The 25527-nt window shown below is 36.0% G+C and overlaps 1 protein-coding gene across 2 annotated transcripts in view; it reads right to left on the bottom strand.

Annotated features, from left to right (window-relative positions):
• CDase (neutral ceramidase) overlaps positions 1-25527 on the bottom strand; it is a 307463-nt gene that overhangs the window by 178766 nt on the left and 103170 nt on the right. For both annotated transcript variants that reach the window (XM_075373680.1, XM_075373672.1), the window contains exon 5: positions 10665-10792. In XM_075373680.1, coding sequence (XP_075229795.1) covers positions 10665-10792 — 128 coding nt within the window. The remainder of the gene's footprint in view (positions 1-10664; positions 10793-25527) is intronic.

Below are 25527 nucleotides of genomic sequence, written 5' to 3'. Positions count from 1 at the left end.
TTACTTAATTACATAATTACAATACATACCTTTTACAAAATTACATAAATTACTTACAAGTAAAAAGAACAATCAATTTATGAATTAAATGAACTTATAATAATCCTAAAATAAGCAGTTCCATTGCACTGGAACTATAAAAAATAAAGCACTTTAAATTACACTTTTTGAAATATGCCAGTATGAAAATACATGCAAGAAAACAATAATTTTCCGAACTATAGATTTCTGTGGAACACCAATCATATTACATAAAATATGAAAAAATTATATCAAAGAACAATTAAAAAATAAAAATAAAAAATAACAATACTAAAAACAAAATAAACTAGAAATCAATACAACCAAAGGGTGCAGAATATCCAACCGCATGCAGGAATTCCATTTTAATTATATATTCAACTGAAACATGAATTAGCAAAATATCTGCGATAGATATACGAACTCATAAGCACAGATATACTATGATTAAATGTGGTATGCACTGCATTATAGAATTTTGGTCCTAAAATTAAAAAAAAATATATTTTTTTGAGAAATAAACTGACTGGCTGGCCCTGTTCTTTTAAACAGATCTGGTTCAAACTCTTTCATTATCATCCAATGAATCCTGAAGTTATTACATATTCTAAAAATTATAGAAAGAGATTTTTGTGTTATTTTTTATTATTAATCTATTTTTTTCGTCGATTTTATGTTTTGAAGCTAAATTTATTTTTATTAATTCGTTTAAACCTGTTGATGTAAAGAAGAAAAGATTTTTTGTTATGTTTCTGTAAGACACAGTCTATAAATTGGGTTTTACAAACGATAGAACTCGGAAGTATATAAAGTCATTAGTGTTTTACATTAATTTAATTTATTATTTTTATCTTCATATTGAGTTCAAATTAAGAAAAATTACTTTCCAATGAAAAACAGATTATTAACTTAAAATCTATAAATTTTTGAGCTTTGAATAAAAAATAATGATGATACAATGTAAATAAAACTGCTCAGAATGATCCTGATGACACGAAACAATGTCTTTCAAATGAATGAATGATTCAGGACAAGTGGTTTGCTTTTAGATACCGTTACGCCATATAAACTTCATCAAAACTCATGAAGAAATCTTCAATAATAATGATCTATATTAATATACAAACATTTTCTCGTTAATAAACCATTCTATAAGCTTCTGAGGGAATACTGCTAATATTAGTCGATATTTATTATTCAAAAGCTCTTAATACAAGTAATTACTAGACTAAAATTCAATAAATTATGTAAACAAAAATTAAAAAAATTAGAAGAAAGTGTTAGATTTCCATGTTTTTATAACTTTTCACAAACTTTATCTTTTCTCAATTTTTTAAATAAAATCCAACTAGAATAATTATAATACACATCGTAAAGATGATTTACTATTTCTTAAGCATAGAACTAGATGTTTTGGAAAAACATCTATTCCGGTTTGCAAATTTACGGTAATATTCTTGATCCAATTAAAAAATAAAATTTTTTTTTTTTTTTGTTTTAATAAAACAACGTTTTTAAATTCATTGCTAACGTAGGAGTATCTTATTCAAAATTTTATTATTGAGTTAAAAAATTTCTTTAAGCAAACTAATACTGACTACTACCGATCAACAGACGAACAAATGAATCTATATATTATCCGTATACTGTTAATATATATTACATATATTCATTAGTATTAATATTATTGAATATTCTAACTTTATTTATCTACCCCGGACGCTAACATCCATCAATTGTCGGATATATTCAGTAAAGATTGTTTTTAGATAAAATTATTATTATTACGATGTCGATTGTCAGAAATAATAATCGTGTAGACTCCTCTAGACTCAAATCACTCCTCTACTGGATCATATCATACCACTAGAATACAACCTCGATAAAATATAATGTAATATTTTAGAAACCTATACAAGTATAAAATTGTTTAACAAACAAACACAACTTTTGTAACTTTTTATTTTTTTTAACTTTTGTTTTATTATAACTTTTGTTATAATATAAAATAGCTTTTATAACAGTTTTTCCTACGGAGTAGAGGCAGTCTACGCGATATGCGACAGTGTTAGTAAATAACTTAAAATATATCAAAAAAGAAAAAAAGTTATAGATATCTTTGGAACTACGGGACATCTTATTTTATCTAAACTACTAGAAATTTAACTCTGTGAAACAACAAAAAAACACTAAATCATTTTTTTGAAAAATCATAGATTTTTGCAATTTAGTTATACGAGATAATATAAATCAATATGTAATGCCTTCAATCAAAATCAAACCGTCATAAAATGAGCTAATATTTTAATGGAAAATCCCTCGGATTCCAGCACCGTTTTACAAGAATTGGATATTTCATTACAGGCTTCAGAATAATTGAGATTACATCATTGTCGAAAGTAAAGAGCAACGAAAGTTTCAAAGTAACTGAAAATGAAAGCTTTGGATGGAATACATAATCACTCCGACTTATAGTTAATTTTACTGGTGTTTTATATATTTATATATATTTATATATATATATATATATATATATAAAACATATATTTACATATATTATAACAATTAGTTATTTATATATATAAATAAAACAAATATTTTAATCAATTGTAGAATTGTATAATATACAATAACATATGTTGTGAAATCATATCTATAAACAAACTCACAGATACACTAATTATAACAATAGTCAATATTAATTCATTCCTTACTATAGAACCTGAAAATTTTACCCCAGCAAATTCAGTAAGAACCCAACCACATATTAAACCAGAATGATATTTTTTTTTATTTACATACGAAATTTTACGATCAGTTACTAGAAAATTAGGTGAAGCAATGCATTAATAATATCAATTTTATAAATTTTATTTTAAATTTTATGCACGTTATTTATATATGTATGTATATATATATATATATATATATATATATATATATATATATATATATATGTGTGTGTGTGTGTGTGTGTGTGTGTGTGTGTGTGTGTGTGTGTGTGTGTGTGTGTGTGTGTGTGTGTGTGTGTGTGTGTGTGTGTGGATGTATTATGGATGGATATATCGTTGTTTGGTATATCTTAAAATTTATGTTAAAAGATGTTAAGTGTTATATCTATTATTTAAAATGTCTCTTGCAACCTAGTAAACGTTTTGTAGTTGTTAATAATCTTCACGTAAATTTTATCCTAAATGAAATTGTTTAATGTGCGATATGTTTTCATATTATGACGTAACTAATATGAAAATTTGTTTATTCATTAACGGACACGCATATGTATGATACATGAATGCATTATACGTAATGTTCACATGAAACATCGGTTAAATGAATCTAAAATCTCTATTTAAGAAAATTCTCGTGACAAATAGAATATTTTTTCAAATAGTATATTTTTGGCATTTAATCGCGTATACAACACATAGGATTTGGGTTTTTCAAGTTTTTTAATGTAAATCTTCATAATCCAGTTAGTTTTGAGATAGTTCAACTACGAAACACGTTAATACAAGATTGAATACGACAACCATGAACAAATTATCAAAGACGATTGACCCGTCCAAAACAGACAATCCGCCAACTATTGAGGATCAAAAGCGTAAGAAGTGAACGAACGAACATTAAAGCAGGCAAGAAAGCGACTTTGAAGTTACAGTCACTGTTTACGATAGATCAATAGGATATATTTAATTGCTCTTATCAAGTGGAAGGAAACCACTCTATTTTAGCTCCTTTTAAATTAGCGTTAATAATTAAGGTAAATAATTAAACTAGTACAATAATGTTTATATTAATGAAGTAATTAATTACTAATAAAATTAAGAATTACTTTAACTCAAAATCACCGAAATTTATTCCCTTCGAAAATGTTCTTCCTTTTATTACTACAAAGTTTATATAATAGCATATCTGCTTAGATAAGGGAGATAGGAATTAAACATCAGCCGAAACTACGAATTTAATTCCGTCACAAACATCTAAACAGATCTACTATTACACAATCATTTTAGTGCATCTAAACTTTGACATCCCTAAACTGTATTTTGGAATTTATAATTTAATTGATAGTAGATTAATTTTGTTTTTAATTTGAATTACTACTTTATACATCACATATTTATAATAATAATAATTATTATTAGATTATATTTTTTATATATTTGAGAGTCATAAATTGTATTTATAAGAAATCTTTACTTGTGCTATTTCTCAATATCCTTGTCGAACAGCGAACACGCGACACTACTGTTACATGTGAGATATTGACAGTGCTAGGGTGAGTCAATTCTAGTTTAAGGTTTATATTTGTTTATAACAGTTAACAAGACAAGGAAGTGACGCATCGACAAGACGTTCTACAACGGAGAAGCCACCCAAATTTGACGGGAGTAAATCGAGGCTGTCTTCAAGAGGCACATCGAGGCGGCATTCAGACATAACAGTTGGACAGCATCAGAGAAAGCCGCGTTCCTGATCACCGAACTTCAAATACAAACAGCGGAAGTCGTTCAGGGTGTACCATCTACGGCCGGCAATGACGATGTCATTGTAGTTTCAGAGGTCGCCACGGACAGCACAACCTGGTGGCTACCTACAACTATGAGCTACGGGGACGAGTCCAGAAGACCAACGACACGCTACAGGAGTTCTCTATAGTTAGTGAATATAGATATAGCAAACCTGTGCTTTTTAAAATGAAAAGCCCGTGGCAGCACGGGCTCTAGTTGGGCTGCCATCAGCATATGTCCAGTAGGAGACAGCACACACGTTCATTGATGGGCTACGGGATGCCGAGATCAAGTGGCACCTTCTCCTCGGGTCAGCGAAGTCGATCAACGATGCCTGCCTCAAGCAGTGAGACTGAAGTTATCCTGTGCGCTGCTTCGTCATAGGTCTTGCCTTCGACGAATTGGAGTAAGGTACAATGTGAAGTCAGCGAACGACATCAAAACTTCTGTGAAGATGCCAGTTACGAAAACAATTGCAACGGGAGAACGAAAAATGCCTGGTACAAAACCGAAGGTCAAATATCGAACAGTCTGCTGGAACTGTGAAGGAACAAGCATTTGAAAATTGACGGAAGTCGACTAGGAGATTAAAAATATGAGCTACGGGGACAGGAATCAGTGAAGGAGAATACCAGCAATATCATCATCCTCACATCGCCAAATCTTGTTGAACGTTTCGACGGTAAGAAGAGGATCCAACGGAATGAACGTCAACGGTATAGTAGAAGATCGTCCATATCAAATAACAGTAGACATGGGAATATCCATATCAAATAACAGTAGACATGGGAATATCCATATCAAATAACAGTAGACATGGGAATATATTTTTGTCGATATCCTTCGCTAGACCAGACATCATCGGTGGATGTGAAAAGAAGATTCTAGACATCTTATATTATCAGTATTGAACCTGGAGATACTGTTATCATCGGGTCCGCGTAGAGTTACAGCTTGGTCACTGCTGCCTTCGTGTATGAATATTCATCTCTGAAATTAAGGATGATTTAATCTTTGGTCTGGACATCCTGCAGGCTTACGGCGCGACGGTGGACAAAGATGCCATCTCCTGCGACAGGAATATAAAGAAGTAAGGATCGCGAGTCCGAAAAGCAAACCACGTTCAGCAAGAGTGCTACTATTAAAGACGAAACGATCCCGCATGGTGCGAAAAGGTAGTGATGGTTCTGTTATCAATTCCTCTCAGAGCTACGGCAGGAATTATAGAACCTGAATATGCGATATCCTGCATTGAAGTTCAGATTGGCGGTTCATTAGTTTGAAATACAAGGAAGGTCCTCATCCGGATGGTAAACCTCGAAACTACTGAATTAACTGTGTCAAGAGGAACCAATCTGGGAAAATGTGAAATCCTATAAATTTGGAAGAGGAAATGCCGTAGCAGGCAGAACAAAATGAAATCAACAAAATGGTGATGAATATGAAAGATAAATGCGTCATTGAAGATTCGGATAGTCGTTGGTCTTTTCCTGTTGTTCTAGTCAAGAAGAAAAATGGTGAACTGCGTGCATTTCAGAAGACTGAACGATGTTACGAAGAAGGACTGCTTCTCTCTAGCAAGAATTGATGACACTCTAGACACACTTCAACGTGAAAAATGGTTCTCTAGACTAGATTTGAAGAGTGGATACTGCCAAGTTGCTGTGCGTCCAGAACACAAGAAGAAGACTGCATTTTCTTGATGCCTTTTGGACTACCCAAAGCACCAGTAACATTCAAACGAGTAATGGAGTCAGTTTTGCGTGGTTTAACCTACGAATCCTGCCTAGCCTACCTGGATAATGTGATTTTCGTGATAGTTCTGTAGAAGAACACCTTCAAAACTTACAGAAAGGGCTGCAAAATGCATATCTGAAGCTGAATCCGAAGAAATGTAATCTACATATTTCGTGAAGAAGTCCAATACTTGGGTCATGTCGTCTCAGCAAAAGGAGTGGCTACGAACCCAGAAAAATTAAAAGAAGAACGCGATTGGTCCCAGCCGAAGAACAAACACGAAGTAAAAAGATCCCTTGGACTATGCTCGTACTCTATTTTGTTTTATAAAAGGTTTCTCCAATACCGCTAACCCCTAACAAAACTAACCGAAGATAATAAATTCGGATGGGGTCAAGAAGAATTCGAATCGTTTGAACTCAAAGAGAAATTTATATTCAACTCCATTCCTCGGTTATCCTTTATCTGGTGATAGATTCATCGTTGATACAGATGCAAGCAACGTTGGAATCGGTGAGGTACTCTCACAAATTCATGATGGAGAAGAAAGAGTAAACGGCTAATTCAGAAAAACTATCGAAACGGAAAGAACTACTGCATGACTCGTCGATAATTACTTGCTTTAAAAGACACTAACAGATATATTTATCAAACACTAACGCATATATCTATACGGAAGGCACTTCACACTTCGCATTGATTATTTGGCGATCACGTGGCTGCTCAATTTTAAAAATCTCGAAGAATAGACATTGAGTTGAATATAACACCTACAAGGTATGACTTCAGAGCAAAGCATCGGCCAGAGAGGAAGAATTCAAATGCGGACGCTCTTTCCAGACGATCTTATAACGTCACTGGAGCCGAGGCCGAGACCACATTCAACAGAACCACGTGAGAGCACCATTCAAGCACGTAGCCATCGTTATTGCTGGAACTTTCTTGATCATCGACGGAAGAAATAATTATTTGCAAGTAGCCACGTACTTCACTAAATGGCCAGAAATCTAGGCTTTACCAAACGAAGAAGCATCATTGGTATCAGACGCTCTGGTGAATGAATTTTTCTACCGTTTTGGGGTACCGAGGAAAATACACAGTCACCAAGGCGGAACTTTGAATTTTGTCTTTTGAAGAGACCTTCGAGTATTTTACTGTACAAAAACTAGAACTACGTCGCTTCATTCACAGCCAGTTAGCATGGTAAAACGCTACATCAAAACTATAGAAGAACACTTAAGAAAGATCATCCCGGTAATCAGCCGACTGGGACAAGAAATTACTTCTGTTTTTAATAACTTACAGAGTAGCTGTGGATGAAACCACTGGCTTTACACACACAAAGGTGATCTCCGGAAGGGAGCTGTGGTTACCGCCTGCTCTTCAGTTCACCGCCTGGAAAGCAGCACACGAAATGGGTTAGCCACCTAACAGAAGTACATCATTTTGCCCAACATCATTTTAAGATGGTCAATGACCGCATGAAAGCAAGATACGACTTATGGGCAAATTCGTCTGAGATTTCAATCAGCAAATCGAGTCTGGCTCTACCGTCCAAGGAGGATAATCGGAAGATGTCCGAAACTTCAGACCAATTAGAAAGGACCTTACACCGTATCGAACAGAATCAGAGACGTAGTCTAAAGAATTCAGCACAATCCAAGAAAGAAGAAGATTATCGTTCATCCGGATCGCTTGGCTCCTTATCAGGGACTGTTCTGGATGAAAGCTTTAAGGAGAGGGCAAAGTAACGGATAAAGAAGCTTTCAGAAAGAAGAAACAGAAAATAGAGAAAGAAAAATCTAGAAGGAACGATAAAGAAATTCTTTCTAGAAAAGGAAAAGCGTAGAAACCACGGACAATAAAATTATTACGCTTGAACAATCAAGAGGACGGTTAGGTACTGGTACTGCAGATCAGGAGATATAAATATGGGGGCACAGCGAAGGAAAGTTAGTGGTTTTTCAAGTTCGAGTACGGTACAGAGTGCAATAAAAGCGAAAACATTAAGTGTTTTGTAATAAAGAGTGAAGAGTGCGTCACGTGTATTTCATTTTGCACAGGAATAAACTTCATTACATAAAAACATAAAATAAGTTTATTCGTAGATTCCAGGTAAGTATTGATAGAAAGTTCACCCGCTTATTATCGCTATTGCATCCTTATTAGTGTTTTACTATGATGTTAAATAATGCAACTACCACTAAAGTGTATTAAACATTCTATGAAGTCTATCCTTTCGCTTCGGAAGTTGTGTGAAGGCAACAGACCTTCTTTCTTTGTATTAATGCTGCAAAAGGTTGGGAATCTACCTATCCCTTGCCTTGCTGAATTTTAACTCAAAGTAATTTTTTTTATAAAATGAAAAAAAACTGTAATAAACATAATAATAATTTTAAATGTTAATATTAATAAAGTTGATTTAAAAACCTTGAACCAATGAACATTTATTCTCAAATTAATAAAAAATTATTTTTTATTTACAATTATTAATCGAAAAGTATTCAATAAATATCATATTCTTTATTTTAATCGTTTCAAATAAATCACATGTTATCTTTCAGTTGATAAATATTTTATAATGTTCATCTTTATAACCAACTGATTAAGCAAAGAGATTAAACATCATTTGGAAAAATATGGTATCTTCACAACACTGAAAATGACACGCTAAATTAGTATGTACATTAAATTTTAATTTAAGATATATCTATTTTATTTAACATTTTTCGTTATTTCTTAACAGTTTTTTTTTTACTTAATAAGTTTTTAAGAGTTCATTTTTTTTTAAACTTACTACAACAATTACCAAAATGAAAGAAATATTTTAAACAAAGTGCACTCAGAGCTCAAGCATGTAACAACAGTATAGAAAATAAAGGTTAGAAATGATTTATTTATGTGATAGGAAAATATATATTAAGGAATCCTACAGAACGAAAAAAATTACCAGATGAAGTTCGGGAGGAGGAAAAAGAAATTTATGATGATGTCAGAAGACAATCTATTTCAAGTCAGAGTTTGATAGAGCTGAAAAAGACTTAAATAGAAAGAAGGCTAGGGACAAACATATCAACAATGATAGTAACACAATAACCGTAGTTTTAAAAAATTATATTTTAACCATGAAACACAAGGATAATAGAAAGCTAAAGCAGATAATGGAGAGAATTACCACATTATCATTCTTAGCATTTCATAATCGAAAATACTCACCAGAAAAATTTAGGAAAATATAATCCGTACTAGATTTTGAAACCAGTTAAGTTTCAGAAATATCACGGATACAAGTCAGAATAATTTTCAGACGAGTAATTTAACTACGTCAGTCAAACATAAACCACACTTTTGTTTCTAACATTTATTAATACAAAAAAATTTTAATAATTAATAATTCTGAATTTGATCTCAGTGAAATAGGCGGACACTTTTATCAGTACTTTAATGAAGAAATTCAGTAAAATATTACATAATAAAATTAAAAATTATCAGACGGCTGTAAAGAACTCAACCCGAGAGCATCTTTTGAGTAAAACATTTCTTCTGATTTCTAAAGAGCATTTAGAATTTTAACTTTTTTTGGTGACTTGTTTTATTTTTCCAGAAATTAAAATAAAGTAAGTAGATTCGTCATTCGGTCCATTCTGTTTTTTTTATTTAATTGTAAAAAATTTTATTCTTCCTTCATCTATTCAAATTATTTTTTGATATATTTTATTCCATTAAACAGCTTTTACATTTATCAAGCAATACCGTTCAGATTTATAACGTCAAAATAAACGAAGAAAAAAATTAAATTATTATTAATTGACAGTAAACTTTTTTTAAATAATGATGTTATTACTGTTGTTGCTTGTAATGTACTTTTTAGAAATAACCACGCCCTTCTTCCTACTTTCCTTAATATGCATTATTACAAAAACAATATTTACTAATACAGAGAAAAACAAACAAAAAAAGTAGAATAATTAATAATTCTATAACTTGACCTGAATGAAGTAGACGGACACTTTCATCAGTATTGTAACAAGGAAATTCAGATAAATATTGCATAACAAAGATAAAAACTATCAAATCGTTGTAAAGAAATTAACATCAATTCAGTAGTTAAGGATAACAATCTGTAGAACAACAGAAAGTAGCTAGCCTGAACTAAACAAAAATTTAAAATAACATTTTCTCACTCGTAATAAAAAAGTTTATTTATTTTATTAGAAGAAAAAGACAAACTGCTAACCCTGACTGATCATGGATAAAGTTTTTATCCATGATCGGAACAAGATTTTTAAAAAACCGAAACGAATACATAGATGTTAGCAAAATTAACTCAAAATACTGAAAGAACGTAGATAGAATGATTACATAATTTTAAATACTGCTAATGATTTTGCTTACCTCGCTCTTTCTTCAGGTGGATTTTCTAGATAGGCATGAGGACTGCGATTAACACTGGCTCCAGTTACTTCACCCCGTGCAATAAAGAGCTTTCCTTTTTTTAACCTTGAATGTGCTCTTTCAATGCTCTGAAAAATATATATCCTGAATATCGTGGTTCGTAGTAAAAATATTTTTGTTTTTTAAAACATTTATTAGGTATTAAATTATTAGGTGTTACAGCACTAAATGAGAAACACAAACCGTTTTTCTCATTTCACATATCCGGTCGAACTGTTCATTAAGAAAATTTTTTCACATCTTTGAAAAATATTATTCAACTTCTACTAGTGAACAAAAATAAAGTAAATAGCAAAAAATCACGTTTACTACTTATTTAGTTTGTCGCTTTCATTTGCGTGTAATTATTTTGAGCGCTTTAATTTTTACGCTGAGTTTCTAGCACGTCTGATATAATGTACAGTTTGTCCTAATATAAAAATAGGCTTGGAAATATGAAACATTTAAGTAAGTATATCACATAAAACTGTGGTATATCATAACATAGTAGTTATAATTATCATAACTCTTACGTAACAATTCTATGTAACATCTGTAGTTACATAGAACTTTAACTGCATCACATAAAGAAAATATTATAATGAAATTAACAAACCATCAGACTACAGAAAGAGTAAATAAATCAGAAATTAATTATTCCAAAATAATTTACATTAATTTATGAAAGCTTAGTACATTAATTATACAATGTAATTTATTTAAAATAATGTTATTAAAAACAAAGTAAATACTTTATTTTTGTAATTAGCCACCTTCCCGTAGAAATTTAAAGTTTCAATCCAGGTACGTTTCCAACAAATTTATAAAGAACAAAGAAAAAAGTCTCTTCGAAGAAAAAAATGGTAGAATATTGCTTCGCTAAAGTAAACAGAAAACTGATAACTTTGGACACAATCAGTAACAAAAATTTGAATGAATTTTACGAAAATAAATGTTTAACTCATGGGTTGTTTATCAGAATTCTGTTTATAAGTAACACAATCACTCCTTTCTGAATATCAAACTTTCGTTTAAAAGAATAATTGGTAAGTAAAATTAGGCTAAATTCTCTGGTTATTTTTAATACTCTGAATGAGCAATTTTTACAAATTTTAATCTTCTAACGTTCTTTTGACAACATTTAAAAATAGAAAATGAAGGTAGGCTACAAAATTAAAGTTACATGTAATATAATGTCCGACTTCATATTACAAAGGGAAAGTTAGATCGTTTGTAATTATTATTTAAATATTATATTCTAAAATGTACACACTAGAAACATATCGACCCATTAACGTTTTAAAAAATATTTAGAAATTAAGCTTCACGATTTTATAAATTCTTACCCACATCAACAAATAACAGATATTGAGATGGAAAGAAGTGGCTTAATACTTCATTAAAAACTACTAAATTTCAATAAATTCATTTATTGAAAATATAACTCTTATTAAAACAATAATATTAATATTACATTTTCGGTAATACACTGGATTTTGATTATATATTAAATATAATAAAATAACTCACTAGTGGCCCGTACCTGCTCCACAGCGATATAATTACAAAGTAATGTTATATGTTTAAAAAAAATTGGCTAAAAACCATTTCCATTTACAGCATCTCTCATCCTAACCCGATTATTTTTTCTTTCCTGTCCTACCACAGGTAAAAATGCGTGCTTAAAACCTACTTCCAGTCCGTCTAGGCAATCTACCGGACGAAGATATATGTGATCAAGCATTGACAGACCTTCAAAGTAATTTTTCCTGTAGTAATAAACTCGGAAAATTTCTTAATAAGTAATAAAGAGGAGTTTGAATTCTCAGAAGAAGGTCAAGTTTGGAATCCGATGAACACTTGATGACATATCTGTGGGTTATTCCAAACAGAAAAAAAATCAGCCCGATCCGTCCAGCACAACGCCTACACGGACCGGAAATAGGTTTTCAGCTCAATTTTTTGATTATTTTAAGATTATTCAATTTCCAAAGTAAATTTTCAGCTAATATATCATAAAAATTCTAATCCAGTTAATCTTTTGCAATCAACTCGTTTTATTTTGATTTTATATATATATATATGTGTGTGTGTGTGTGGCCTTGCTCAGGGTAGTTAACTGCTGGACGCTCACATTGCCTTGTGTTAGGTGATTCTTACGTTCAGACTATTTGTGCCAGGCACTACGGTCGGTGTTTTTCTTTTCTTTGAGAAGCTATGGAGCAATCCGGGAGAGATTGCTTGAAGGACTTTATTGGCATAGCCAAGGGCCTGGTTGCCGGCCCTTTTTGATTATTTTAAGATTATTCAATTTCCAAAGTAAATTTTCAGCTAATGTATCAGAAAAATTCTAATCCAGTTAATCTTTTGCAATCAACTCGTTTTATTTTGATTTTATTTATATATACATATATATATATATGTGTGTGTGTGTGTGTGTGTGTGTGTGTGTGTGTGTGTGTGTGTGTGTGTGTGTGTGTGTCGGACCTCGCTGTTGGCCTGATCTAGGATCTTTTAGATTTTGACGTTTTGAGCGGGCCTATATGAGAACAGATGGCCTTGCTCAGGGTAGTTAACTGCTGGACGCTCACATTGCCTTGTGTTAGGTGATACTTACGTTCAGACTATTTGTGTCAGGCACTACGGTCGGTGTTTTTCTTTTCTTTGAGAAGCTATGGAGCAATCCGGGAGAGATTGCTTGAAGGACTTTATTGGCATAGCCAAGGGCCTGGTTGCCGGCGACCCCTTCCTGCCAAGAAGGTCACTCGGCAGGTCTCCGCCGAGATCACGGTCCTCCGAGAAGGAGGTCTCTACGAAGGCAGTACTGCGCCCCAGTGCACCGGCGTATGGTACTAAAAATCCTACCGAAACCACCACTACGAACTGTGCGGGGAAGGCTGTGGCTGGAACCCTGCAGAGAGTGCGCGATAGTGAATGGAAAGCCAAAGCCGAAAAGCGGCTCCCCACGAAATCAAGGAAAGTGCAATTCGGCGGTGTAGAGATCGGCTCGGTGTGGAATTTCCCCGAGGTGACTCCTGCTATGAGCACGTGAGCTCAGGATCCGACTCTATCGGGCGGATCGAGAAGATGAGGTTCGAATGGTGCAAAGTCTCCTCTAAGAAAGAGTCGCGTGTGACACTGGAATTTCGGCAGATGGTCGACTCCTTTTTAAGCGAGTGTAGCTTGATGGTTGCGAGTCTGGCATTAAAATGCGACGGACTCCAAGGCGCCAACCTTGCCGGGATTCAGTCATTTTGTGACTGTCAGGGAAGGTCGACCAGGTTGTGCAGGAAGTTCGGGATTTCAAACCGGTAACGGGTGAGGCTCTGGGCGAACTCCAGAAATCATTTCAACTGGTGGAAGAGAAGGTTAGGAAGCCTGTCTCTTTCGCCTCAGTTGCTGCCACTCCTGCGCCGAAGCAGGTTGGTCCACCGCCGCCAATTCAGGCGTCGATGGAGAAAATTAAGCAGGCTACTGCTAAGGTAGTCCCGCTTAAACCTGGTCCGGGGGCTTCGTCAGTAGCGTTGGAGCTAACCCTTCTGTTCTGGACCTGAGAGGTTCTGGACCTGAGAAGAGAAAGCATACAAGAGTCCCGGGTCACGAAAACAAAAGACCATGGCGTGATCTTGGAAGTTGTTAGTGAGCGGCAGGCGAAGCAGCTGCTGGAGGCAGACGTTCTGCGGAAGAACGGGCTAAAGGCTCAGTTGCTGGCCGAGCGTAAGCCGCAGATATTGGTATATGTATGCCTAGGGCGATATGGGTAGAGGAGGAGCCCGAAATCCTCAGAGCCGTCCACGGTAAAAATTCTTGGATACGGCCGTCGAGAGCGTCTATCGGGAAACCAAGGTGGTTCGGTAGCTGGGAAAGAAGGAAGCCGTAAAGAGTCATTAAGTTTTAGAGTCCTCGCCTAAGATCCGGTAGGTCTTGGTGGCCGGTGATCTGTTTTTCGATTGGACTTCATTTAGGGTTGTCGACCATATAGAAGGGCTTTGGTCACACGTCTTTCCGCTGCAGAGCGCAGTCAAAGATGTGTGGTCACTGTGCGCTTCCGAGGCACAGGGCAGCCAATTGCCCTGCCAAATCTGCGCCTGCCAAGTGCGCCGCCTGTACATTGGTGAAAGGCAGCGATGCTGAACACCAAGTCGGGGGTAGGCAGTGTAGGGCGTATGAGATTGCTCGGGCGATAGCTGTAAAGAATACAGCTTATGGAGACGCCTGAATTGGGTGAAGCCATTGAGGACGGACTCCACCATGTCAACGCTTGCGCCTGAGGCAGTTAAACCTGTATCATTCCCGAGCGGCCACCAGTGAAGCTATGAGGCTCCTTGAGCAATACAACTTCGAGGTGCTGTTGGTCTAGGAGCCATACGTAGATACAGTTTTCGGGTTCCACGGGGTGGATATTATTCATTCTCGTGGGGGACGGCCGCTTTCCGCGATCGTGGTTGACCCAGATTCGTTGGGTGTCTTCTGGATCCCCCATTGGTCTGATAAGTAATTCACCGTCGTACGAATTACGAGAGGAACGCTCGATGTCGTACTGGTGTCGGGATAATTCCAGCTGCAATGGAGTATAGTGACTTGCTGGCGAAGTTGGATAGGATTCTGGACGGTCTCCCGGCATCAGAGTGCTGGTTTCTTTGGACGCTATCGCCAAGTCTCCCGCCTGTGGTTCACCAATCACTGACTCCAGAGGCGCTGATCTTGAAAGTTTGTTGAAGCCAGGAACCTCTACTTCATTAACGATGCAGAACAACCGCCAACTTTCCCTTTCGAACTGGGGAAAAGTTACATCGACGTCACTTTGGTGACGGGCGACTTACTACGAAGTACAAGTAGTTGGACTGTCTGGCTCAAGCCAGTATGAGCGCTCATAGGCTTATAACCTATGAGATGACTTACGGAGGCGGTCTAATAGCTCCACATTCGGGTCGGTATAACCTAAGGGCCTGGATCAGGACAGGCTGCGGCGCGAGTGAGCAGCTGCCTTGCAGGGATTGGAATGGTGCATGGAGCACAAGGAGAAGATGGAATAGATGGCTGAACAATTCGCCCGGGCCATCAAGACTGACTTGCGATAGGGTCCTACGGCGGCCTCCGCCAATGGACGGGCCCTTAGGTAGTGGCAATTCTGCTGATCGAAGAGTGCCTTTAGCCGTCATGACCGCTGCTTCCGGGGAGCCGTCTGTTAAACGCAGGCGGAAACCCGGGAAAGAGTAGTAGTCCTCTGACCTTAGCGTGCTGCACGCTAGAGTTTGGTCCGCTAGGAGAATATACCAGCGTCGCCCCCTAACAGGGATTATCGTTGATGATGTGCGCGCTGAGAGTATGCGAATCTACCGGCGCGCCCGTAATGACTATGTTCTTGCCATCAAGGAAGCCAGATTCAAGTTATAGCAAGACTCCATGCGCGAGTTGCAGTTCTCTGGCATCTCGCAAAATCATGTTACCGGCCAAAGCCATTGCACACGCTGTCCAGTGTTCCATGTGGGTTTGGTGGTCGTGACCACACTTTAATATCTGTGGCGACTTACCCGGTATTCCTCAATACTCGGTTTCCAGATGCTCCGAAGGGTGAAGCAGAGGTCAGCGTAGGGCGGCGGCTATGCCCTTCCTTGGCGTACAAGCTGTGGATCCCATTGATATAGACCGAGTGGTTTCTCGAATGGCTTTGGAAAAGGCACCGGGGTTGACCAACTTGACGCGGATATATTATTCCATCTGCTGCCTGTCATAAGAAAGCTGCTTGGCAGGCTATTCTCGGGGTGCCTAAGCTGGGGCTGCTTCCCAACTTGTTGGAAAGTAGCATTGGTGAGGGTGCTCTTACAACCAGGAAAGGATCCTAGTGAGGTCGGCATTTATCGACCCATCAGCCTCATGCCAGTAATCGGCAAGTTGTTTGCAAGGATAGTTGTGAAACAGCTCCGGAAAAGCATTGAGGTGAACTGTTTTCTAAATCGAGGCCAGTATGGTTTCACGAAAGGGGTTGGCAGCGAGGATTGCATATTAAATGCTCTTGCCAAGGTGGAAAGCACTGAATGTAAAAATATTTTGACAATTTTTATAGACATAGAGGTAGCGTTTCCTTCCTTGTATTGGACTTCTGTCCTCTATGAATTGGAATGCCACAATGTTTCTGCAGCCCTACAGGCCGTGGTACAAGACAATTTGTCTAATCTTACAACTCTGTTTAAGGATGAGCACCTAGTTGTGGAAAAATCCGTTACCAGAGGAAGCCCGCAGGATTTCGTTCTCGGTCCCCTGCTGTGGAACTTGGTATTTCTAACTAACTTGGACGGATTTCTGAGATTGACATTTCCAGAAGAAGTCACGGCCCTGGCTTTCACTGATGACTGTCTCCTTTTAGTTCGTGGTAATTCACGATCACAGCTAGAAGACTGAGTGCAGGCGGCCCTGTCAACCACAGAGAACTGGATGGACATTCAAAATTTACAGATTCCTGTGCCCAAGACGAAGTTTATGCTTCTCAAGGGTGCATACAAATTATCGTACAGTCGTAACCCCCCATATTAAATATAAAAGCTGTGTAATCAGCAGAGTTAGACTTCATAAGTACCAAGGTGTTTGTTTGATGAAAAGTTGCTGTTTAGTAACCACATTAGGCAAGTAGCGGCGGACGCCGTCTCAGTGATACACAAACTTAGGAGAATTGCTCGGAAAGACTATGGGTTGTCGGGCCGTCAAATGTACATGGTGTACCGAGGTGTCTTCGAAAGCATGACCTCTTACGCGGCGCCCGTTTAGACGCATAGGTTGGACATGAATAGAGCACTTTTTCAAAATTTAAGGAATGTCTAGCACAGAGCCGTAATTGTATGCACTGGTACTTTAAAAAAATCTCCTACGAGGCTACCACCGTATTGGGAAAGGCTCTCCCAATCGATTTAGTGGTGAAAGTTCGGGCAGACATGTAGAGATTGCGAAGAGGCCAGGAGGCCGAGGTATTTAGAATGCGGTTTCGAGTCGGGCCAGTACCGGAACGGAACTGTGATCACAATGCACGGGATCTAAATTTCTTTCAGTTGCCCATCTCCCGCCAGCGGAAGCGGCTGCAGAGCCTCGCGATGGAAGCATGGCAGCTGGACACTACGACTAAGGGAAGATCCTTGTATAAGTTTATCTAGGATTTGGGGAGATGGTAATCCTCGAGTAGGTTTTTAAGGGCAATGAGTGCCCGGATGCTCACCAACCACGCTATCTTGAACAAATATTTGTTTCGGTTTCGCCTGGCAACTGATGAGCTGTGCGTCTGCGGGGAAGGTCTAGTCAAACGAACACCTGCTGTTTGATTGCCCTGCTCTTGCGGGACCAGATGCCGAGCCACCCTGGAACTTAAAGGTCAAGGGGAAAATTAGCCACTCACAAGCGGCGAGTCAATGTGGCAGGAGCCGCATTGTCGGACCGTGTGGGAGTTCCTAAATGCGGTTGCTATATTCAACCGGCATCCGTAGTTTACTTAAGGAAAAGTCTCTTACCACATTGGCGTGGGAAACTAACCCTGAGTATGACTGACCGCCAGCCAATTATTATGGTTCGAAGCGCTATAAAATGGTGGATAGGTACTTGCTTGCATTCAGCGACCTAGGCGTGGCAGCGAATTGCTGCCTAGACGAAATAAATGTTATTATGGATGTCATATATATTTTTAGTAGTTGACAGAGTGCGCTTACCAACTTTAGCAAATATATGACAAGTGAGCGGTTGGGACACGTAAGCCGATGTGTATGACACCACGCTTAGTCCGATCACGCTGTTAGGTAAGCTCTAGGAGCTACGTTAGTATACTGATCGCTAAACAGTTCAGCTCAATTGCCGTTTGTGGCACAGACATTCATTCGGTCTTATGCTTTAAAGCAACAGAGTTGTTCTAGGAGAAATGCCATGCAAACCAATCCACAATTAGTTTTACAAACATCCCCCCGTACGAGAGTAGATTAAGGGTGCGGGTGTAAAATTTCAAAATCTGCAAAACGGCTGTGCGGGGTTTTAAATCTAAATTAACCTACTAATTAAACTCATGCAATGTACGATAATAATTTGATTAATGTATGACTAAAAAGTATAAAGCAAATTTTTAAAATTCTTTAACAATTTTTGTAATATTATTTAAAAGTGACGATTCATTTTAGCGACGATTGCAAATTCATAGATATAAGCATGAAAGATACAATAGGTTATGATTCATACATATAGTTATATATAGTTATTTCTGAGATCTTTGCATTTTAGAAAAATTTCAAATGAAAAATCTGGAATGAGACTCTTCTCAACACTGAAACCATATAGGAAACCATATATCGCGCACAAAAAACAAGGTCTGCTAGGTTTAAATAAATTATTTAATGCAAACTGTTTAAAATAATCTGTGACATACATTCAATGAATTTTCAACTAAATTGTTTTTTTATGATCAAGTCTAAAAGATTACTGATCGGTAATTAGTCAAGCAAACAACACAACCTATAACTTCCGACTAACAATTTCTTTATTCTTTCTAGTACAAAATACTTTTTTGTGACTTTTTACCGGGTTAAATTTATCAAGTTTCGGGGAAATAATTTTTCACCGATTTTAGTACTCATTTTCTTATACTTAAGTTTCAATACATATGCATGTAAACGGTAGATTTCAATGAGATCAAGAGTTTTTAAACGGTTGGTTTTGAGCTACGATTGGTCGTGGACGTCTTTTGTAATGCTCCGTACTTGAGATCTTCTTACGTGTTTTTTTTGTTACTGTTGTTTTGTTTTTTGTTTTTATTATCGTTCTTTGTTTATTTTTTCGTTTCGTGTTATAATTTTCTGGTTTTTGTTACGTTTTTTCGTTTATTTTACTGTTTTTACCGTCGAAATTACCCCTGCTAATTGTTGTTGTGTCGGTTAGCAACGGTAGGTTAAGTGTTTTTATTATTATATTTTCTAAGATATTTTGGATTTACTAATTTCATGGACTTCATCAGTTGCTTATTGGACGGTGAATTACTATTTCCCTCTCCTTTGGGTTATTATTGTTATTTTTTGGACACATTAAATGACTTTTGCTTTGGCGATTTGTTTACATCACCACAGCTGATTTTTTGTTTACGTTTCGTTATCCATGTTTTTCAATGATGGCAGATTCTGGCGTACCCTTGCACGTGGGCGGGAAGATCGCATAGGTTTAAACCTATGAGCAAACGCAAGCCTACGCAGCGTGGCAAAGCTCGTGGGAGATTGTCCGGTGACACCGAAAGTGGGCAATCAGAGTCGGGCACTTGGGTACCTAAGCGAGTGCATAGAGGTTCGGGTGATTCGGCGGTCTTGAACTCTGAGTCCTACCGCTTGTACGAAGTATATGAACTCAAGACAAGACGGAAGGCAGAGACGTATAGGGCCACATTACTTAGGCGGAAATTACTGTGAAATGCCTCCTCGCCGATGGCTAGCGACGACTCAGGGAGGATGACACTTATAGAGCCACTGAATCACGCCTACCTTAGCGGAGTGGGTCTCAATCCCCAACTGCAGATATGTCATGGGCGCCGTTGATTCCTCCAGACGAGACTGCTTTAAATGCGAAAGATGATCTACCGCAGGTAGTACGACGGCAAAGCGGCGCCTACGTTTGTCTCCTTCGCTTAGGAGGGAGGGGAAAAATCTAAGGCTCATAGTGAAGACTCCTTCGCCTCGATGGAGAAGTTGGAAGATGGAACATCGGTTCGGGAGCTAGTTGGGCTTCATGAAGTGTGTTCTATTGCAAATATGGTGGGCGTGGAAGACCTTCCGGATCATAGTGGTGAGTTTAACTTAGTGATGCAGAAGTTGGGCGACCAAATTAAATTACTGAGTCGTCTAGTTGACGCAAACATTACTACAAAAGTGGAACTCAAACAAGTCGGGAAGAAGCTGAGTGCTTCTATGAAGCAGTTTGACGGCCACCGCCAGTCAAACTTCTGGCCGTTTACTCAAAAGCGAGGAATCCAGGTGGTGGAGGTAGCCACACAGAAGCCCGTTACATACGGTGACCAGGAGATCCAGAGGGCTTTGGAGAAGGACGTGGAGGAGTCGGTATTGATGGAATTGGTCGAAAACAGATGGCTGAAAGAACTGTTCAGTTATAGTAAGTTGGCGGAAGACTTCGCGGGCTTTGAGGTTACGTTGGTGGCATGGGTCTTTGACCTAGCGGCTGATGTTGGGCAAGGATTACGGAGGAAAGTGGTGACAAAAATACCCTGGATAAAAAATTAGCGCTCCAGAAAAAACTACAGGCGAGCCAGGTTATAGTGGAAAGGTTGAATGGCGACACCCTGGCGAGACACCTTGGACTGTGGGAGCTTAACGAGCTATATAATAGCAATTAACTCGGCAGAGGGTAAGGGTATTGTGAGGGATCTATCGCAGGCCATACCCAAGATAATGCAAAGTGATGGAAGGGCCTGTTTCACTGTGCCTGCCGGCAAGGTTGGACATATCCTAAGACAGATCATAGAGTACCTTGGATGGAGATGTAAGGAGAAATTGCTGGTCCACCTGGATGAGTCAGCTTTGGAAGGGAAGCAGTCAATACCCTTACCTTCTAAAGGTACCTTTACTGTCTTCTAAAAGTAGTAAACAACAATGTGTCATCTGACGTCGGCGGGATACCCTCAGTCAGGAAATACTACGGTAAGGATATTCAACTTAGAGTTAGTGCTGAGGGAGGAGCAGCGGAGAGACTCAAAAGTAAAATTGCGCAAAAATGTGCAAGTAGTGACGATATCAGCGGGAGGCTGATACCTGTGAGTTATTACGTTATTAACTAAACAGGAAAATCGATGTGGCCCGGACTTGGCTCCTTCTGATTATCATTTATTTGGGATATAAAATTACTTCTATAGTTATTATTTACTTCATTATTTTTAGTCGAGTTCAAAGTAATTAAATATCACAAAATAGATCATAAGAGAACGTCTGGAAAGAAGAAGCTAATTCTGAGAAGTTATCTTAACGTACAAACCACTACTCGGGGAAAATTATGTTTTGTAACGTATAAAACAGATTTGACGTTCTCTAATTAATGATATTTAATGATTTTACAGATCTGACGTCCCTAATTCATAACCTTCAATTATATACATGCTGTAAATATCTCCATTAGAAATATGCCATATTTTGAAAGAATGGTGGAAAGGTCTTTGAATTTTTCTGTCATCGATTTATTTACGTAAAAATATTACAATAAAAAACTTCTTAATAAATGTCTGCTTGATTTTTCTAATGTGTTTTTGTTAACTATCACAGTTAGTATTAAACTCTTAATACATAATATTACTTAAAGTATTAAGTAATATACTGGACTGAGCTTGGTCTTATGCAGTACGTAACATTATCATCCTATGTATTATATTAATATCCTATGTATTATATTATTATCATCCTAGTATATTATTACTATAATATACTAGAACAACTGCCAGAATTTCGGAACTTAAGTCTTATGGCTGCTATTGATGTGTAATAAAAGAGTTATCAACAATGTCGCTTTAATTATATAACAGTTTTTTACAGTTTCAACTCCGAACATTTTGACATTTGTTATACTTCCGTAAAAGTCAGATTTAAGTTTACACAGGTATGAGGTGTTTGACTTTGTTTTATCACTCAATTAAATATGATCTATATATATTAAAAAGTATTTAAGATAATTAATAAATTCAAATAAATACTACGTAAATATAGGCTATGTAAAAAAAAAAATTATAAATAGAAATTTTATAGATCCTGCAAATACTTTACAAGCCTTTAAAGAAAGAAAGGGCTTTTTTGTGGACCTCTGTGAAGGAGTGGTAGCGTCTCTGCCCGTCTCTCCGAAAGTTTCTGGGTTTGAATCCGATCAAATTTTGCATTTTATATGCTACAAAATTTATCTGACATCAAGAAACTTTAATCCGGCAATAACTTATTATATCCTTTTCTGGATAAAAAAAATAAGAAATGTGTAGTTAATGGTTTTCGACATTTTTGTAGACTTAATTAGTTTAATTTCTCAAGATTACATAAAAAAGAATATTATACAGGTTTTTCCAAGATATCTCGAACTTCGACTATTTCCACTTTTCCCATCTACAAAAGAGTTCGTTAAATTAGAAACTCTAACTGTATTATTCACTAGTCGTTTTTGCTTTTTTGCCGTTTCGTTTTCAAAATTTACTTATAATACTTATATAATTTACTTATAAACTTCTTTTATTTAATCTTCAGAAGAAAATTCAATTTTTTCTCTTTCTTAAATTAACTAAATTGATTGAATTTTAATTCAGTAAAGAAGGATAGATTTGGCTCAAAGAGGAAACGAAAGTTTCAGAGCTGCAGAATACTGCTGAGTAAAAACGGAACTTTTAGTACAATACCGTGATTTATTGTCTCAAAATCAGATTACCGATTTACCTTGAGAATTTAAAAATAAGAGTTTAAAATGTCTCTCGTCCAGTCCTTAGAGATTAATGAACTATAAATAATGTCCATATTGGTTTATAGCATTCGTTTAGTTATAATTTTATTGTCCCGATTGAGTTTTTAAGGGTTTTATCTCGTTTAATATCTTGGATATTTTGTTTCTATCGATTGGGTTTTATATATGCTACAAATAAATATTTTTGACGATAAATTACTAAATTCATCACGTCATTCTCTGTTGATTATTTCTTCTTAAGATTAGCAATGTGCAGAAATCTTTCTATGTAAAACGGTGTTAAAATATGAGATATTTTCTTAAGGATACATCAATTATTAACTGTAAAAAAATAACAATTAAAAAAAAATTACTCCGACAAAAAATTGATCATGAATTTCTAATTCTTTGCATAATCTTATACCTCGCAATACCTGTTCTTTTGTTTAAATAAGAAAAAGATGTACTTTAACTCAACGGCAATTCAGTGTTTTACAAAACAAGAAAATAATCAGTATAGCCTCATCTTATTTAGAACATTATCTTCAGTGTAATCTACATCGTTAACTTTATCCTATCCGTTATTATCTTCTTCATTAAATCCAGTTTACTTATTTTACGATATTGATTAGCTAGAGGCATTTGTTCATTGTCTTGATAAATTATGAAAATATTGAAACACAATATCCTCATTTTATTCTTAAAGATAAAAAATGACAAGTAATATGAAAAGGTTTTCATACGAAAATCAATAACAGTAAGGTTACATTCAGTGGAGCAATAAAGAGAAATTTAATAAAGTGATTTTTCTTATTCCAACGATATTCTCTTTAAAAATAAGTTCGATCTTAAAAAATTAAAATTTTAAGATATAATATTATGAAAAGTACTATGACAATAAGCAACTCAAATTTAAAATCAGCTGGTTTGAAACAAGGATTCTCAAATATATTAAAGGAAAAATTATCTTTTGTAATTTGAATTATCTAGCGTTTTAACCGACTTACCAAACCACGTCAAAGTCTATTCAAACAACTTAAGTGGACCCGACTAGCTTTGTGTTTAACGTCACTTAACTATTAGCTTATTTTGTTTACGTAAATAAACATCAAATATTTATTATCACCTTAAAGCAGCTGGCTTCATTCCTTTATATTTGTTCACTTGTACATGATTTAAGAGCAGTTCAGAGTAAAATTTGTATTAATAAAAAATGTAAAGTAATAACTACTTTTTATTAAATTTTAACAGTGTGAGAGAAAGTAATTTTTATTTTTCCATATTTAGATCTATTTTCTAAAGTCAAGTTCAATATGTACATCTTTGGTATTTCGACAGACGTCTAGCGATAATCTAAGTTCTACCAGGAGTTTTATTAACGAGCATCAGCGGGTTTATTAGACCAACAGTTTCTGCAATTTTCAATTTTAAATCGTCTAAATATCAAACCTTTCTTTGATACAGATAACTTTTAATAAATCCCGAAGCAAAAATGTCAAAGAAGTGCCACTGAAGTTCAACATGAGGGGCGAGATGAACATATTTTTGAAACAGAATCCTCTTTCCGTGAATCTCATCTGATAACTCAAGGTGAATTAAACTACTTGTTCCGGATTTGAACTTCTAGAAGAAACAAGCCGAGCTTCCGGGATCTAGGTTAAAAGGCTGGAATCTTCTCCGTACTGATAATAAAGTGTTTTTTAGTAATCGTCAGGAAAATGTTCAAGATTTATATTCTGAAGAACAGTTTACTGTACTGTAATAATAATTAATTATTAGATTAATCGACCTTCAGACGAATTCTTGATTAATTTCGATTATATACAATTAAAATATCGGATGATAATCATATGACGGAACGAGGTTGAACATTACAAACCATTAATATTCCAGTGTGAATTTTAAACGACAGCATTTTACAATGCAACCGATGTAAACAAACCTATCCGATATTAAAACCGAAAGTATCATATAAAATCCACATGAAAATCAATGAATAAAATAACTTAGTTCGATGATTTATGATGTGTATCGCGTAATATTTACATAGTACATAAGAGTACGAGTAAATGTTATACAGTATTTACATATTTCAATATGTTTACGTAGTGTAACGCTGTCTGGCGTCTTTATCCGTTCGGCTTCACCAGCTTCATACGTAGTGTAACGCTGCATATTTTTAATGAAACGATTAGTAAAAAATCATTACAATATTTTTTTCTTTTTAGTTTCATATTAGTGTACGAGTATTATAAGGTTCTTTTTTTATTATTTTGTGCGATAAATATATTTTTTTTTGCAAGCAAACATTACCAACTCAGTGAAAAATATGGAAAATTATGTGAAAAAAAGTTACAACATTTCACAATTTAACTTTTTTATTATGTTACAAGAA

The sequence above is a fragment of the Lycorma delicatula genome, chromosome 1 (genome assembly GCF_047948215.1).
Source record: "Lycorma delicatula isolate Av1 chromosome 1, ASM4794821v1, whole genome shotgun sequence".
NCBI lineage: Eukaryota > Metazoa > Arthropoda > Insecta > Hemiptera > Fulgoridae > Lycorma > Lycorma delicatula.
This window is presented reverse-complemented; position numbering and strand designations above follow the sequence as displayed.